General features: G+C 42.7%; 1 protein-coding gene across 4 annotated transcripts in view; it reads left to right on the plus strand.

The window, feature by feature from the left end:
* Positions 1-15,715, plus strand: part of elf1 (E74-like ETS transcription factor 1) — a 38,169-nt gene that overhangs the window by 14,104 nt on the left and 8,350 nt on the right. For 2 of the 4 annotated variants that reach the window (XM_068715121.1, XM_068715120.1), the window contains exons 2-3: positions 13,174-13,485; positions 13,972-14,028. In XM_068715121.1, the coding sequence (XP_068571222.1) occupies positions 13,414-13,485; positions 13,972-14,028 (129 nt within the window). In that variant the 5' untranslated portion in view covers positions 13,174-13,413. The remainder of the gene's footprint in view (positions 1-13,173; positions 13,486-13,971; positions 14,029-15,715) is intronic. The other 2 variants (XM_068715122.1, XM_068715123.1) reach the window with 2 other exon arrangements.

Raw genomic sequence — 15,715 nt, forward strand, 5'->3', positions numbered from 1 at the left:
AGAGAGAGAGAGAGAGAGAGAGAGAGAGAGAGAGAGAGAGAGAGAGAGAGAGAGAGTGAGAGAGAGTGAGAGGGAGATGATATGTGGAATATCAGGTCACACCTTTTGATAACACTCCTGGTTATGCAACGTACCATGCCGGTCAGGGCACAGATTCTGTGCTGGTAAAAGCAACAGTCTCCTCTTTACATGACCGCAAACAGGTTCACTAGTCTAGCCTCAACACAGGGTTTCATGTATGTTAACTCAGCTACTCTACGTGGGTACTTTTACTTTACTATTAATTTCAAATGATACTTTATGCTTCTACTACATTTAAAAGGGAATGTTGTACTTTGTTCTCCTTTACAGCTACTAGTCTACATACAAAACAAATAATACTGTTATTCTTCTGCCCTCATGTGTACTTAAGTCATTTTTGAATGCAGGACTTTTACTTTTATTGAAGTATTTGTACATTGTTGATATGATTATTTTACTCAAGTAAAGGGGCTGGATTTCCCCAACCAAAAAAAAAAAGTGGATGCAAAGTGCTTCCTATAAATTTCTCAATAACAAGTTGACTTTTGTTAGTGGATAGCATATAACTCAGGTGATGATGAGGCCATCAGATAGTAAGGAATAATTATATAGACTATTCATGATTTATGAACTACCAGACATTCAGCAACATAAGCTGATACTGTTCTGATTCTATTTTTGGAAATGACTCGTCATACAGTTCATTCTAACTAACTTTAAAGTTTTTTAATATACTCAACTATGCTCTCTCGTGTACTGCTTTACTGTGAAAATCGTGATGATGCATGTCTTGATGAAAGTCTATCTGTCACTGTGTTTGTGTGGGTGGAGGCAGGCTTGAGGTGCAGGTTTATTTTGTGCCAGATAAAAGCAGCATGCAGAACCTCATAAAAATTTCCATTGCAGCTTTCTGTTGGCTCTGTCTTTGTTTGAAGCACGGTTATTTGTTTCTGTACGGTAATTTGTAGGTACGGGAATATGATGCAGCTAGCTGACTGCTGTAAATTGCTAGCACTATACTATATGATGCAGTGGCCTGAAAATACATTCACACTGCAATGTTTTTCTTTCCAGTTATGTGGGTTCCACCCTTATTGAGTTAACATGATTTTAAAAAAGGGGTACATTTTGGACATACTCTGTTGCCAACTCCCTAACACTCCCTCATGCTAATTTAAACATCATGTTGCCTTTAATGCAGTATCACTTGGTACAAAGAGGCATTCTGACCCAGGCACTGAAGGAAATTGATTGCCCACATGGTTTGTGGAGGCTTTGGACCCAGACACCCAGCTGCAGTGGTGTCTGTGTCTAGAAGCCTCAGCAGCAGGCTGTTATATGGAAAACTGGCCATGCCCATAATGACTCCAGCACTTAAATGATCTGCTGAACTCCTGTGTGAGTGGAAAGGTTTCAGTTATGGAGGCCAGAGCTGAAGTTCATTTATTGCTTAATTTATTTATGTTTGTCTTGAAACCTCTCCTCCTTTTCCAAGATGCTTTGCTTTCATACTGTTTAAATGTCTTTTTTTCCCCCTTTCATCAACTTCATGAAAGGCTCAAAGAGCCACATTTACAGATGGCCTTTCTGTGAAAATGTGTCTTGTCATGCGGTTGGTTTGACGGACACGATGTGAGGAAAAACAAGGGGCTGAACCACAGGTTTGACAGATAAACGCCACAAAACATGTAGGTGCAAACACACATACAGAGCTGCTGGCAGAAATGACAGGATAGTAACTCAACAGTGACATTTCCGTTTCTTCAGAAATCTGCCCATCAAGCAGATCCTTTTTGATACTGAAACTTACATTTAATTTTTGCTTAATGGCTGACAAAGATTTTTCTGTTGTTTTATCTTTTGGGAAAGATGTTCATTTGCTTTCTTGCGGAGAGTTGTATGAGAGGATTCCACTCTTGTATCTGTTTGTTAAATATAAAGCTACTGCCAGCAGCTGATTAGCTTAGCTTAGCATGAAGAATGTAAAAAGGGAGAAACAGCTAGCGTGACCATGCCCAAAGGCAACACAATCCGCCCACCACTGCATCCACAATGTTTATTAAAGCAACAACTAACATCTTGTTTGGTTAATTCATACAAAAACCAATGTGATTTTACAGTGATTTGCCGTACTGCTCTTTGGTCAGGTACAGATTACAAAAAGATATTACATGTTGATTTGAGAGAATTAGATGTGCTGGACAGATTTGTCACCTCTGGACTGAGCCCCGCTAGCTGTTTCCATCTATTCCCAGTCTTTATGCTAAGCTAATGGTCTCCTGGCTCTTTCTTCTCATCCACTGTACAGACAGGAGAGTGTTATCGATCGGTCTCATCTAGTTCTCGGCATGAAAGTGAAAAGGCGCATTTCCCAAAATGTTAAACTATTCTTTCTTGACTGTCAAGAGTGCTGGTTGTTAGTGTAACTACATTCACATCAGCGTTGTCAAAAGTATCTGGCATCATGTTTGTTGGACGACAACTATAGCTGTAACTTTGCAATAGAGCTATTGGTGATGAAATACCAGCATCTTCCAATTGATTTCTTTTGATTCATCCAGATAGAGCAGTTTACTACACAGCACTTTGAAAATCCATTCTTTTGTCTGTTTATGCTCGTCGGGCTTTGTTTTCACTGTGCTCCCTTGCAAACACTACGGGCCTTGAGCTGAATGAGGCCCACCGTCTCTCTCTTTCTTGTACCACAGAGCGTACTTTACTAGCCCTCTCCCTCTGCTTGTTTCTAAGCAACAGCCACTCCTTGTTTACCTTTTGAGTTTTTGCATTGTGATTCTCGTCAGAACAACATAACCCCAGCCCCTCGGGAGTGTGATTGTCAGGCCCCTTTAGTCAAAGTAGTATTAAAGCAAAGGTTCCTGTGTACATAAGTCATTAATGTATGTATCCTCCTGAAAAAGTAAATGATTTAGAATTATTTATATTAAACTCTTATCTTCTTCTACTTCCAACATTTCATTATTACAAATCCTTAATATGATTAAACAATAAAACCATGTAAATATGTTCTTATATGACCAAATTGAGCACGTCTGTCGCTGTAGCCAGGTAGTTTATTGTCCTCATCTCCTGCACCCACCCCACCTCCTGACTATCATAAACGAGTGTATTTCATAAAGCCTTCTCAAATATTGACCCGACTGTCCTTCTGCTTCCTGCACAGGCTCAAATACTTCTCCAAAGAGGTGAAACAAACCTTTTGATTGATGGTTTCAGCTGAAATGAATGCTCTAAATGAAAATGATTGGGATTAGTACTGATAACTTTTACATTATTAGTAGAGTAGAACAGACATAGTTACACAAAACATGCCAAGATGTCAAGATCAACGGACTGAGGCGCAAGTGATGATATAATACCTAAACCATGCAATCCAAACATTCGTCATGACCTCATGAGTTGTAGTTTAGGCTTGTGAGTTCAGTCACATGACTTAACAGTTTGTGTCCCCATTTGAAGCTGACATCATGACTCAGCACTTCTGTCCTGAGATCCAGGAATGGGGCAGACTTTTACTGGCTTCAAGACTAGACACATTGGCCAGCTATACCTAATACCACACTGACCTAGTATCCAATGGTGTAAAATCAGATAAGCTCTCTTGAAGGGGCTAAGCTGTCTCAGTGTGAGTGGTCCTATCTGTGAGGCTTTACAAGGGATCAGATGAGAAGAGTTGATTTAGTCGTTATTAGCTGCTAAACTGAAGCTTGATCTTCAGAGATCTTGAAAAAGGCTTTGCCAAAGCTGCAAATTAGCATCTTTCATAGTGTTTTAACCTTTCCCACAAAGGACTCATTATCATACATACTAGAAATGAATGAAGTGTGAAATATTGTAGGCTGATAGAATTGATAGTGGATTGAAAGGAATAATTTATTTCTTTTTTGAAAAACACTTTCTTGCAGAGTTAGTTGAGAAGATTGATACCGCAGCCGGTTAGCTCAGCTTAGCATAACAACTTAAAGTCGGGGGGAACAGCTAGCCTAGGCTCTGTCTAACAAGAAACAAAATCCACCTCCCGGCACCTTTTGAAGCTCAGTAGATAATATGTTATGTTTGTATGTTAACTTGTGGGTTTACTTTCGACAAATAAACTAAATGTAAAATCCACAAACTTCAGTTTTAAATAGGGGGGATGGGGTTAACTCTCTGCTGGTAGTTGGATTGTTTTGCCATTGGACAGAGCCAGGCTAACTTTTGACCCCTGTTTCCAGTATTTATGCTAAGCTAGGCTAACCAGCTGCTGGCTCTATCTACATATTTGCTCTACTGCTGTGAGAGTGACTTACATTTTCTCATCTAACTCTTGGGGAAAAAGCAAATAAGCATAATTCCCAAAATGTTGAACTACAATTTTAAGAAGAGCTTGACTCCAAAGTGCATGACACAACAGAGAAAAATGACATTATTTCATCTCTGGTTGATTTTATTCCCTCTCTAGGCGTAGTGCTGCATGCCTGACTATGGGTGGACACTTCAGCCTGCTTGTGTCCAGACCTGTTTGGTATGCAGCCTCCTCGGCAACAGCTGGGTCCCCTGTTCTCAGCCCTGACTCAGACTTGGAGCCCTGAGATTTCAGTGCTCCATCTGAACCCGTATGCCGCAAGGCTGGTGTGCAAAGAATTTTGGCAAAGTTCATACAGAACAAAAGCTCCAACCTGAAATCTCTCCCTTCGGGAAAATTAGCTGTTGTGGGAAGTTACATAATCGGATGGCTTCTATCGAGGGTAAAATTGGCACTGTGGTGTATAGTTTAAGAAAAAAACAGGAAAGTCGTCCTTGTTTTTATTCAGGCTTTGTTGAGAGTACGCTGCTGCTGGTATTTGATGTCATCTCTTGCTTTTGCTGCTGCCGGTATACCTGTGCTGTGACATGTTGGCATTGGTATGAATGTAAACACATCAGGGATGGGCGTGTGGCGACGCAGGAACATTATGCAGCAGTGTTTTTAGAAGCACTTCAGGATTTGAATTTAGCTTTGGTTAATATGTTTTTGGAGAGTTTCTATAGTCATATTTTTTCTTTTTTTTTCTTTTACAGAGAGTTTATTCTATGCACTAGCCTCCTGCACATGTCTAATGCAGTGGGAGGCTTGCTTACTGTATAAAAAAGAAGAATTTAGCTTTTCTAGTCTATTCATGCATCAAATTGCTTCCACACAGCAGCCAAAACAGCAGCAGAGTCTGGAAGAAGCATTTCAAATATGTCTGCAATAAAGGATTCAGCAGGGCAGTGTGAGGCAAGTGACACACGCACAGACTTGCATGATTTTTATCCTATCATATATACCTTTTGTGTTTTATACATGGAATCGTGATTTTGAAATACTGTGATTGAGCTGAGACACAAGAAAGACTGTAGGGAGGGAAACTAGCTGCTTTTAGGTCCATATTGTTTGCAATAATAGATTGACATTTTTTTTTCTATCTTCTTGAGCCAGAAACAGCGTATGCTGTATGATTTAATAAAAGAGACACCTGGACAGTGTCAAGATGTAGTTGCTGCTTGTCCACATGCATGACTAGATGTGTCCATTCAAATGCAGGTTGTAATATGACCACATATAAAATAAATAGATCTATAAGAAACAATAGATTCTGTCTTGTACCAGCTTTGACTGCGGCCTGCAGAAGAATACTTCATAATATAGCAGATAAACCTGCAAACTAAAATAAATAACATTGGATTATATAGTGTTGTGTCTTTGTATGTTATAATATGCAATTTGCGCATCTTGTTTTGGGATTTTTAGAAAAAGTGTAATAGGTAATTTCCTTTTTTATTAGCAAAGAGTAGTCTCAGGATTCTCATTTCTAGCCTGCCCTTGCTGTTGACTTTTTAAAATGTAAAGCATCTCATGTGGTAGATTCTACATAGTAGATTATATCAACTGGAAGATCAGACTTCAGACTTTTCAGACTAGGTTAGTCATTTTGAAAAGATGCACCTTGTGTTACCCCGCATCGTACAAATAATGTCCAGATGCTCTATTAAAGTCTTACAGCCTTGTGGACATTACAGCAGCGCATCACACTGTGATGTTTGAGGGTGCAAATGTCTTTTCTAAAACTTTGCTGCAATTTCCTGTCCTGTTTTCACAACTTCAATGTCTCTTCCTATCTGTGACATGTGGCCTGTTGCCACATAATAGAAATAGGCCACTGGGGGGTGGTTTTTGACAAATGGACTGCATCTGTTAAATTGAAACATGCTTCTCTGTGGTAAAAGCTAGTTTTGGATTCAGCTGGTAAGACAGCAGTCAGGGTGGAAATGAATGGCACATGCAGTTTTGAAGGATTTGTATGATACATAATTAGATTTGTTTGTACATACCAACCAGGAGCATAAGTTCAACAGATGGCATTTTTTATACATTGTTAATGAACGACTTTTACGTGCTTTACGGTGGTTATTCTCAGTGACTCATAAAAAGTTTGCGCGATGCTCTAGTTGCACACACTGCAGTTTGTTTACTGATACACTTATATACTCGTGTTCTGACCTACAAGTGAAAACTGTGTGACAGGAACTTTGTAGTTTCTGTAAAACCGACTCATGGGGCCCAGTAAGGGATGTGTATGTGTGTGTGTGTGTGTGTGTGTGTGTGTGTGGATGGGTGGGGGATTAGTATAGCTGTCTGTGTTAGCGTGCCTTGTGGGGAAGAGATGTCTGCAAATGGCAGGCGTGGCTTTGAGAGCCCTGTTGTCATTAAACCAACCTGTGTGTAATAGGCTAGAACACATGAAGTGTGAAAACATCTGATGGTTTCACATTTGCAGATATGATCATCACGGTCATTTTTATCCTTTACGTCACTCCTGGAGATAATTCTGGTAACTATATGCTGATATTATTCATCTTGGAAATGCTACCTGTGTCACAAGCCTTTATATCTGCCAGAGTAATATCATGTTGTTTGAGAAGGAAGGAGGGGGAGTTGAGAACTTTCCGCTCTTACACAGAGGAAGACATTTTCTTGTGTGGTTTAACAGACAGGAAGCAGCAGAAAGCCACTTCTCAGTGATGCTGTTCCTGTGAGTGCAAGATTCACAGGTCAGTTTGTGGGTGTTTTTTTTCTATCTGGTTTTAAAACATGTCACTGTTTATATTAGAAGTCTATATATATGACAGAGAACAGCATGTAATGTGGGTGACGTTTCTCTTGTATCTTATATCTCATATCTAAATGAAAAATGACCAAAAAATAAGAGCTCTTTGGAGACGTTTCTGAACCTAAGTCACTGGGGGATATTACTGAGCTTTTATTCCTGTTCTCCAAAACCATGTTATCCTATTAAAGCTAATGTCTAATCTTTCAAAAATGCCAAATGTGATAACTAATTGTGCATTAGTTGGCACAAACAACTGTCATGGGTCCTTCTCCTAGAGAGCCTGAGTGGAAAAGTACAAGGTTCACAGGAGATGAGATTAAATTCCATTCTCCATCTGAAAGCCTGTGCTCGAGGTGACGTTTTCCTCTCAGTCTTCATTTGGCCCTGGCACGGCAGAGCCAAATGTCTTCTACTTTAAGACGGACACAGCGAGTGCTGGCTCGGACGCAGTGCCCCCTCGTCTGCGTTTTCTGATGCCTTGTGTTCTGCAGCTGCAAGCTATTAGCCGGTGTCTGTGCCTGCCTCTGTGCCCGTCTCTGCCATTTTATCGGCACACGCATGGTGTGGCCTCCGGATTGCAGTGAAAGCACTCCTTTATTCAGCTCAATATAGTGGAGTTGGAGACATGGTGAGACATGCTGTATTGTGCAACGCTGGGTGGTACGTAAAACGTAGAATGCACTGTAAATACTGTACACAAATCTTTTTTTATGGCGCTGACATAGTGCTGTAGCAGCAGTGTCTGCCATTGATGCAACTCTATAATTACTGCCTTCTTACAAGAAGAACTTCTTGAATTAGCAAACACTTTTCCAGCACTATGACCTGGTATCATTCGATCAACATTGTTATCTTGTAACGTAGTATAGATTAATATAGATACGTTGTCATTCCTTTCTTTCACTAGACTGAGCAGTGTTTTTACTTCACCACAGTTGTGTTTGAGTAATTTTCCTTGGCGCTAAAAGTGCTATTGTTCCATACTGGTGCTAGGTTTACTGACATCTGTACCAAAACATTGCCTAAAGGGAACTGCTGTCCAGAAATCTCCCCTGATGCCCATATGGGCTATCACAGGGCTCCAGGAATGAGCTCCAGCCTCATATCACTGAGTCATTTCCTTTACAGGAAAGCACAGAATCCTGCAAAAACAGCATGTCTGTGCTGACAACCATTCAATAACATGGTAGTGGTAAACCCACTCATTTTTTGCCATCTTGCACACCGTTGTTTCTCTGCACAGCTGAGTTTGGAAAACTGAACCTTTGCAGGACTCTGTCTCTGTCTCAAAGCACTGCATGACGAAGAGCAAAATCACTGCTTCTGTCATACACCTGTGTGGGAACGAGATTTCAAATACCAGGAATACCACCCGCGTTCTGACATCTTTAAGTCCTGTGACCGCCGTATCGCAGCCACCCCCAGTACACTGCTGAGCACCTGAACAAATCTGCATATTTGTAACCTGAGCTGAAAATGGCTGATAAGTAAAGTTTGCCCCGGTTCTTTTCTCGCATCTCACAATGTTTGCACTCACCACATGCAGAGTGAGTCATTGCATAGTCATTCAATTGGCTTAAATTACCTCCTTTCATGGTCAACAATGAGCTCAGCTGAAGAGCCTGAAGCGGGGGAAGTAGGGCCTTCTGGGAATGCTCCATTTGTTCATGAATCCTGACTCTAATTGGTTGTTATTGCGACTGGCAGTCACCATGCTGTAGGGTGGTGTAGGCCAGTGTTTGCTTCATACTCCTCAGTCTGCTGCGCATCAGGCTGCCATACATAACAGACAGTTGTAATTGCCAGAGGAGAGGAAATAACATCACCATGGTCACAGAGAAGGGCCACGATGGAGCCATACTATCAACCATCCATATTAGTGATTATCGTTAGGGCTACCAACATTTGTAATAATAATTCATTATAAAGAAAACAGTTGTAAGTTTATTGTTTAGACATAGAAGAAATCCTTACATTGCACAAGTGGTTTTGAGATTTTTGTTTGATAAATTCTGTAAAGCTGCATTTTTGTATCAACAATCGATCAAATGACTAAGTGTGATGTGAAAGAGAGAGAATCCAAACCAGAGAGAATTATCACCAACTCTGCTGTTCACTTCAGCTTTTTGGAGCATTTTTTTTTTAGCACACAGCTCAATGTTTTGGTTCTCACCGGAGTTGTTTTCAGATGCTGCAGATTGCTGTTTTCAGCAAGAAACATGAGTGCTACCTGTTCCGCTGCAAACAGATGACAGACACAGTTAGCAAAGAGCCGGTGAACATATTGGAGAATTCAGCAGCTAAAGAGATATATTTCCCTTCAAGCCAAGTTCCCACTGCATGACATTCTAAGTTGTCAGATCGCTGTACCGTTCTCACTAGACATCTTAGGCCATCTTCACACTACTACGTTTCCATTTTAAAACGCATATCTTTTGCTGCGTTTGCACTGAGCGTCCACACTAGGCCAAAAACACTCCCGAGGACGGAGACGTTTTAAAAACTCCGGGGTTACCTGCTATCGTGGACGACGTAAACGCATAAGTTTGGAAACAATGACGTAGACACCCGCGTTCGCTACCTGATTGGGTCTTAGCAGTCACAACGCGACTAATTAGTCGTGTGTGTGACAGAGAGATGGAGGAAGACACCGCAGCGTTGTAACTAAGTCTGAAGAACGCACTTCTAAAACTTTCCACGAAATGTATCCGTTTGAGTTTATAGCCTCTCTGTCACAAAAACATATGTGAGAAGTGACACTGGCGCAGCGTTGGTTTTTTTGTTGATGTTTTGGTCGGCACGCGTTCACGCTCCCCACAGACTCCCCAACAGATCCGGATATAAAGCATGGCTAGGCGTAAGAGGTTGGTGGAGACCAAAACAGAGCCACAATGAGAGACTAACAACATGACTTCAAATGAAGGCTTATGTTGCTCCGTGTCTGCTGGAACACGTTCACCAGAACAACTTCATGAGGTGATAATACATCAATATTGTGTTTACAGCTTCTTCGGCTGCTCCCAAGTGGCCAAAATTCCAGTAATGCTCTTTTTTTAAACAATTTCTTAAGATAGTTGTCAATTAGCTTTTTACCAGCGGAAAGCAATGGGAATTATAAGGAGAGAGAGAGGGAGGGATGGCATGCAGCGTAGGATTTCAAATCCAGGACATCACTGTTCCACATTTCATGCGGTAGATCTCTGGGTCACCAGGATGCCCCGCCTGGAAACCACACTAAAATACTCAAGTCTGTCAAAGGAAGGCCCCACCCATAGTGAGTCACATGCAGTCTATTTGCGCTGCGGACTATTATGCATTGACTAACATCCCTCCCTTCGCTGTTCTGCTCCTCTTCTCCTCTACATGACGTAGTAAGTTCACTTACAACTCTGCCCCTGTGCTGGGACAAGGCAGCTGTTGTCATGTGCTCAGGGATAATGTGCAGGCTGCCTCTGACTAATGGCTGGCTCTCTTGTATCCCTGTCTGCTGTTAGCATGTGCCAACTGGGCCATTGAGATCAATGAGGAACTGACAGGAGGGGTATAGAAAATACACACAACAGTGACACAGTCTGATAAATTATGGTATGACTACAACAGACAACACACACCGTAGATGCATCTAATCAATTAGACACACAAATACAAAACACGGGAAAGGAGAGTGGAAAATGTACATCTGTGTTGATTCTCGTCCAGTCTAAGATGACATTTTAACACTAACAGCTCCGTAAACGTCCATAAAACTAACACAAGCTGTGACGACGACAAAAGAGGAACTGAGATGCTCTGTTACAGAGGGCCGCGGTAGTTTCAGCTTCTCGGATGTGGGAGAAGGCAGCGAGTTATCCCATATGATATTGACCGCTGCACTTCTACCTCGTCCCACATGGGGTGTGTTCGTCTTCACAGAGGGCAGATGAGGGCATCTGTTGCTGTAAATGTGTGTGTGTGTGTGTGTGGTCCATGTGAAATTATAATTGCAGTCACCAGGTGTCCAACAACATTTTGTACCTTTTTTTTGTTTTTGTTTTTTTTACACGGTTTATACATATTCCTTCATTTGGAAGCCTCATGCGATACATCCCCTCTTTTTCTGCTTGAGTCTGGTAATGGCTTGTCACACTCTCCCGGCGCAAACATGCCAAGAAGTCCAGGGCACTGAAGAGCTCCTGACAGATGGCGGCAGCGTCCAGCTTTGGCAGAGGTGGGCATGGACACTGCCCAGCAGAGACAGCAAGAGGGACTGACAGGAATGAAACACTAGCCTTCAAAAAGATTTAGTTTCCTCATCTCTCTCTCTTCTAGCTCCCAAAGCGATGCTTTCCAGACCATGGACACACATTACTATTCTGTCCGGATGCTTAACAGGAAGATAAACTAAATCGTAAAATGTGTTTGGCCCCTTTGCTCCACAAGCTGCACAGAAGTTCAGTCCACTTTTATCACCTCCTCTCCTGTTACTGCCCCCCCTTCAAAACTTCAACATACAATTGGGCCTGGTATGCAACTTCGCCAGTCACACAGGCATTTCAAAGCAAATGAGCTCCACCCTGCAGCAGTGGAAAAAGCAGGGATCGTGTGTGTGTGTGTGTGTGTGTGTGTGTGTGTGTGTGTGTGTGTGTGTGTGTGTGTATGTGTTGAGGGGGTGTACTAAACACTGCCATCTCTTACTTCTCTACTGCTGCTAGCTCTTTGGTCTCTGGGATTGAGGAGAGGGGGGGCGGGGGGGGGGGGGTGTTTGTGGCCCTTGGGTGTCCGTTTATTCTTCAGCCCCTCCCATCCTTCAGCCCTGAAACCTGGCTTTAGGTATTGGGTTGTTTGGACACACCTCAACAGACACGCACACACATACATACATACACACACACACACACACACACACACACACACACACACACACACACACACAGACAAGGAACATGACCAGGAGTTTCCCTCCCACCGCTGCCTGTGATCATAGTAACTCCCCGAGGGTCAGCACAGAGGGGCTTCCAGAGCATCATCAGACGGGTCATCTCTCTTCTGTTTCTATGTGGAGGTGGGGGGGTCATTTCAGACCCTCTCATGTGATCATAATATCACCCCCCTGAGTCTTATGGTCGGGGGGGGGGGGGGGCGGGGGGTCGAAGGGTGTCTTCACTTCATGGACCATGAAAGGCGAGGCGTGCGTGATGATATCTGAATGAGTCGTGCACTGAGATCCTCCTGACTATAAGTTGTGTTGTTGTGCTTCTTTTAGAGCTCAGAAAATTAATCGATTTGCAGATAAAAAGAAATTAATTTGCAACAATCGTGATGTTTGAGGTACAAGTTCTTTTTCATGCAAAAGTGTCAAACGTTTGATGCTTCCAGGTTCTCTAATGTGAGAATTTGCTGCTTTTCTTGGTCTTAAATTATAGTAAATGTAATATTTAATAGTTTTGATTGTTGGTCGGACAAAATAAGCTATTTGAAGATGTCACCTTCTGCTCTAGTGACATCCATAATGGTTCCAACTCTTAAGCCACAGAGTCTAAAATGAACGCGGCTTACCTATTTGAAATATCTTGGTGTCACATCTCTGATATTTGATTGAAGAGAAGTAAAAGTAACTGTACGAGCTGTTGGCAGAAATTCAATTGCATTGTCATGAAGCCTGAAGCCTGAAGCCTGTTGCAAACTATTTTTTTGGAGGCGCTCACAGGTGACTTTTTTGCTTGGTCTTGACTCGCTTTGTGAGTTCATAAGAGGGTTTGTCAGGCAGCGAGGTGGGAATAAGACAGTGATCTGATTTCTCTGCTGAGACTTGTGGCTACATAAGATAAGTTCATCCTGCCTGAAACTATGTGGATCTGTTGTTAGTTGAATGATGAGTTTTTAGGCCTCAATAACTCTGTGTTTTTATCTGCTCTCGCATAAGCCCTCCCGCACGACAGTCCCTGCTCCTCCCTGCCTCTCTTGCCTCTCAGTGAAATTAAACTGATCTAATATGTCTCCTGACCTTAGCCCCTGTCTCTCTCCCTCTCTCTCTCTCTGCCAGGTGTAGATGCTCCAGGCGCAGCGGGACCCAGCCTCCGTGTCAGAGAGGGACGAGGCTGCTCCCACCTGGGCCACAGCACTCTTCTGAAACTCGTGGTTTCTCTCCTGGAGAGCTAACCGCCCAGATTAAAGAACAGGAGGACGAGTGGGAAGCCATTTTGTGAGGTGAAGCTGAGTCTCGGGAGCCAGGAGTGGTCGTAGCCAGGATAATTCAGGCTGCTCCCTGCCCTCTGAACTGACCATGACGACTGCAGTACAGCCCAGTGAACTGGTGTTTGAATTTGCCAGCAACGGGATGGACGAAATCAATCAGGTACGTGTCGCACTGGACAAAACACATTTAAAATGTGTTTAACCCAATTGTTTGTTGCTTGTATGCATAACTGGGCTAGACTATACTTTGTATTCAATCAAAAGACCGTTGGACCAGTGTTTGACCATCCATCGTTTCCACCAGATCTTGTTGATAGGTGTAAGATTTTTCATAGCAGGACAGACAAAACTTAACAGCATTGGTCACTGGGGTAGGATTAGCTGTGGCTCAGAGCCTGTGAACTTTAACTGTAACAACATGTTGGGGAACGAGAGGTAGGCCGAGGGGAGGATGGAGGAGGTCTGGGAAGAGGAGTGTGGGCTGCTGGGAGCACAGAAATGGAAAGATTGAAAAACCTGCAGCGAGGTTAGGGTGCGTAGGAGGGAAAGGGTGGGGCTTGGCCATGAATGTGTTTGTGGCACAAAGGTTGCTGTGTGTGCATACTATATGAACCTGTGCCTATGTGTCTTTTCGTTGCCCGGTCAGGTTTGCAGTTATCTCATCCCCACAACCGTGTCTGAATCCTGTGGAGCAGGATTGATTGTAAGTGTGGATGTATGTGTGTTTATCTGTAATGGTATCTGTATGTGTGCATCTAGAGTGACTAGAGTTGTCACTGGATCCCTGAATAGCACCAGTTCAGGCCTAACCTGACGGACCAGTTACGAGGCTGCTTGTAAGGGATGGGATAATTCAACTCAAAGGTCTTGCATTGTTCCAGCGCTACAGTTTTGTTCTGTGCTGCACCCACTCAGCTTGTTATGTAAGCATTATACCCCTATTTACCAAGGCCTGGAATTACCCCCAAAACGTATCAACACACAACATACTACTGCAGTGACCAAGCTGTTGGAGCTCGGTGAAATAATAGAGTGCATTCTGTAATGATTAGCCATGCTATATTGGATTTTAAGTCAATAAGTAGCTGCCTGGCTTGTATCATGTAAGGATGATACTTTTCCAGCATAACAGGTAGCCATAAAAAAACTCTTAATTTGAATTCAAATTAAAGATATCTTCATTTTCAAGCTATAGAAACAACAACACGGTAGTATCTCTCATGCGACGGGTCAGATATTATTATAATGAGGATATTGAAAGTGTACAGACAGTTGGACTCATTGTGGCTGGGCAGGTAAAGCAGAAGAGAGTGGGGTGTGAAGGGAACAGCTTGCACAGATGCTGTTGCTTTCAAAGGCAGAAAGGGGAACTCAGAAATGCAAATCGCCCCGATTCTTATCTCTCCTGTTTCCCTACTAGAAAAACTATTCAAGTCAGCAAAGAGGAAGAAGCAGTATAAACCTTTATGATGTGTTCTATATATTTTTTTTGTCAGGCTGCGTTACATGTTGGGCGCCACTTCTCCTGAAAGACCCACCTTATCGGTAGTTTAAACTTTCAAAATTCATTCTCTCTCTTTCGTAGTGATTATCTTTCAATCAACACTTGGTTTACGGGTTAGGGTTTGATGGTGTTCCTTCGCAAAAACAGATCCCTGATCGCATCAAAACAAAAGCAGAGACGGCAGCTTCCGACGTCTAATGCACTGTCAGCAAACTGTGTGGGACTTTCTGCGTTTGACGGGGGGGGGGGGGGGGTGTGCTGCTGTTTCAGGAGCTCAGTAGACCAATACTCAAAATGCCTTTTGTCTACACTCACACACATGCTTGACTCTCACTCAAGGACAGCAAACATCATTTAATCCCAGACGAGGAGACGTGGTAGCCTCACTGTCTGGCTATCTGATAATATGTCTACCACCGACTCAGATTAACGGGAAACATTCAGCGTATGTCAGTGAGACATTGACTGTAGTCAAAGCAAAACTCTGGGTTTTTATTAGCTCCTTGAGGTTTTGCTGCTGAGATGTTTTTTTTTTTTAGCTGTTTGTTGTTGATCTTCCAAATTATGACAGACGTCTTGTGGAGCCATCTTGCTCTAGACTCACAGTCACCTACATTATGTACAGTGTATCAGATTACTAATAAACAATCCTCTGGTAGCTACTCTTGGTCCTATCCCGGAGGCCTAACCTCTTAACACCGTGTCCAAATAATGAGTCAATCTGTTAGTTTCCTGGTTAAAGTGTAGCCGAAATGGGAGTGTATCCATGGACTCCTCTTCCTACCCCCACGGCTCAAAGCCCAGACACCTGGTATGCCCCAGAGGTCCAAACCAACAATGGACACTTGTGCGAAGAGACAGATAAGCCTTTATTCATGTCCTTTTG

The sequence above is a fragment of the Cebidichthys violaceus genome, unplaced genomic scaffold (genome assembly GCF_023349555.1).
Source record: "Cebidichthys violaceus isolate CVI_PGR_0920_01 unplaced genomic scaffold, fCebVio1.0.p SCAF_2, whole genome shotgun sequence".
Lineage (NCBI taxonomy): Eukaryota > Metazoa > Chordata > Actinopteri > Perciformes > Stichaeidae > Cebidichthys > Cebidichthys violaceus.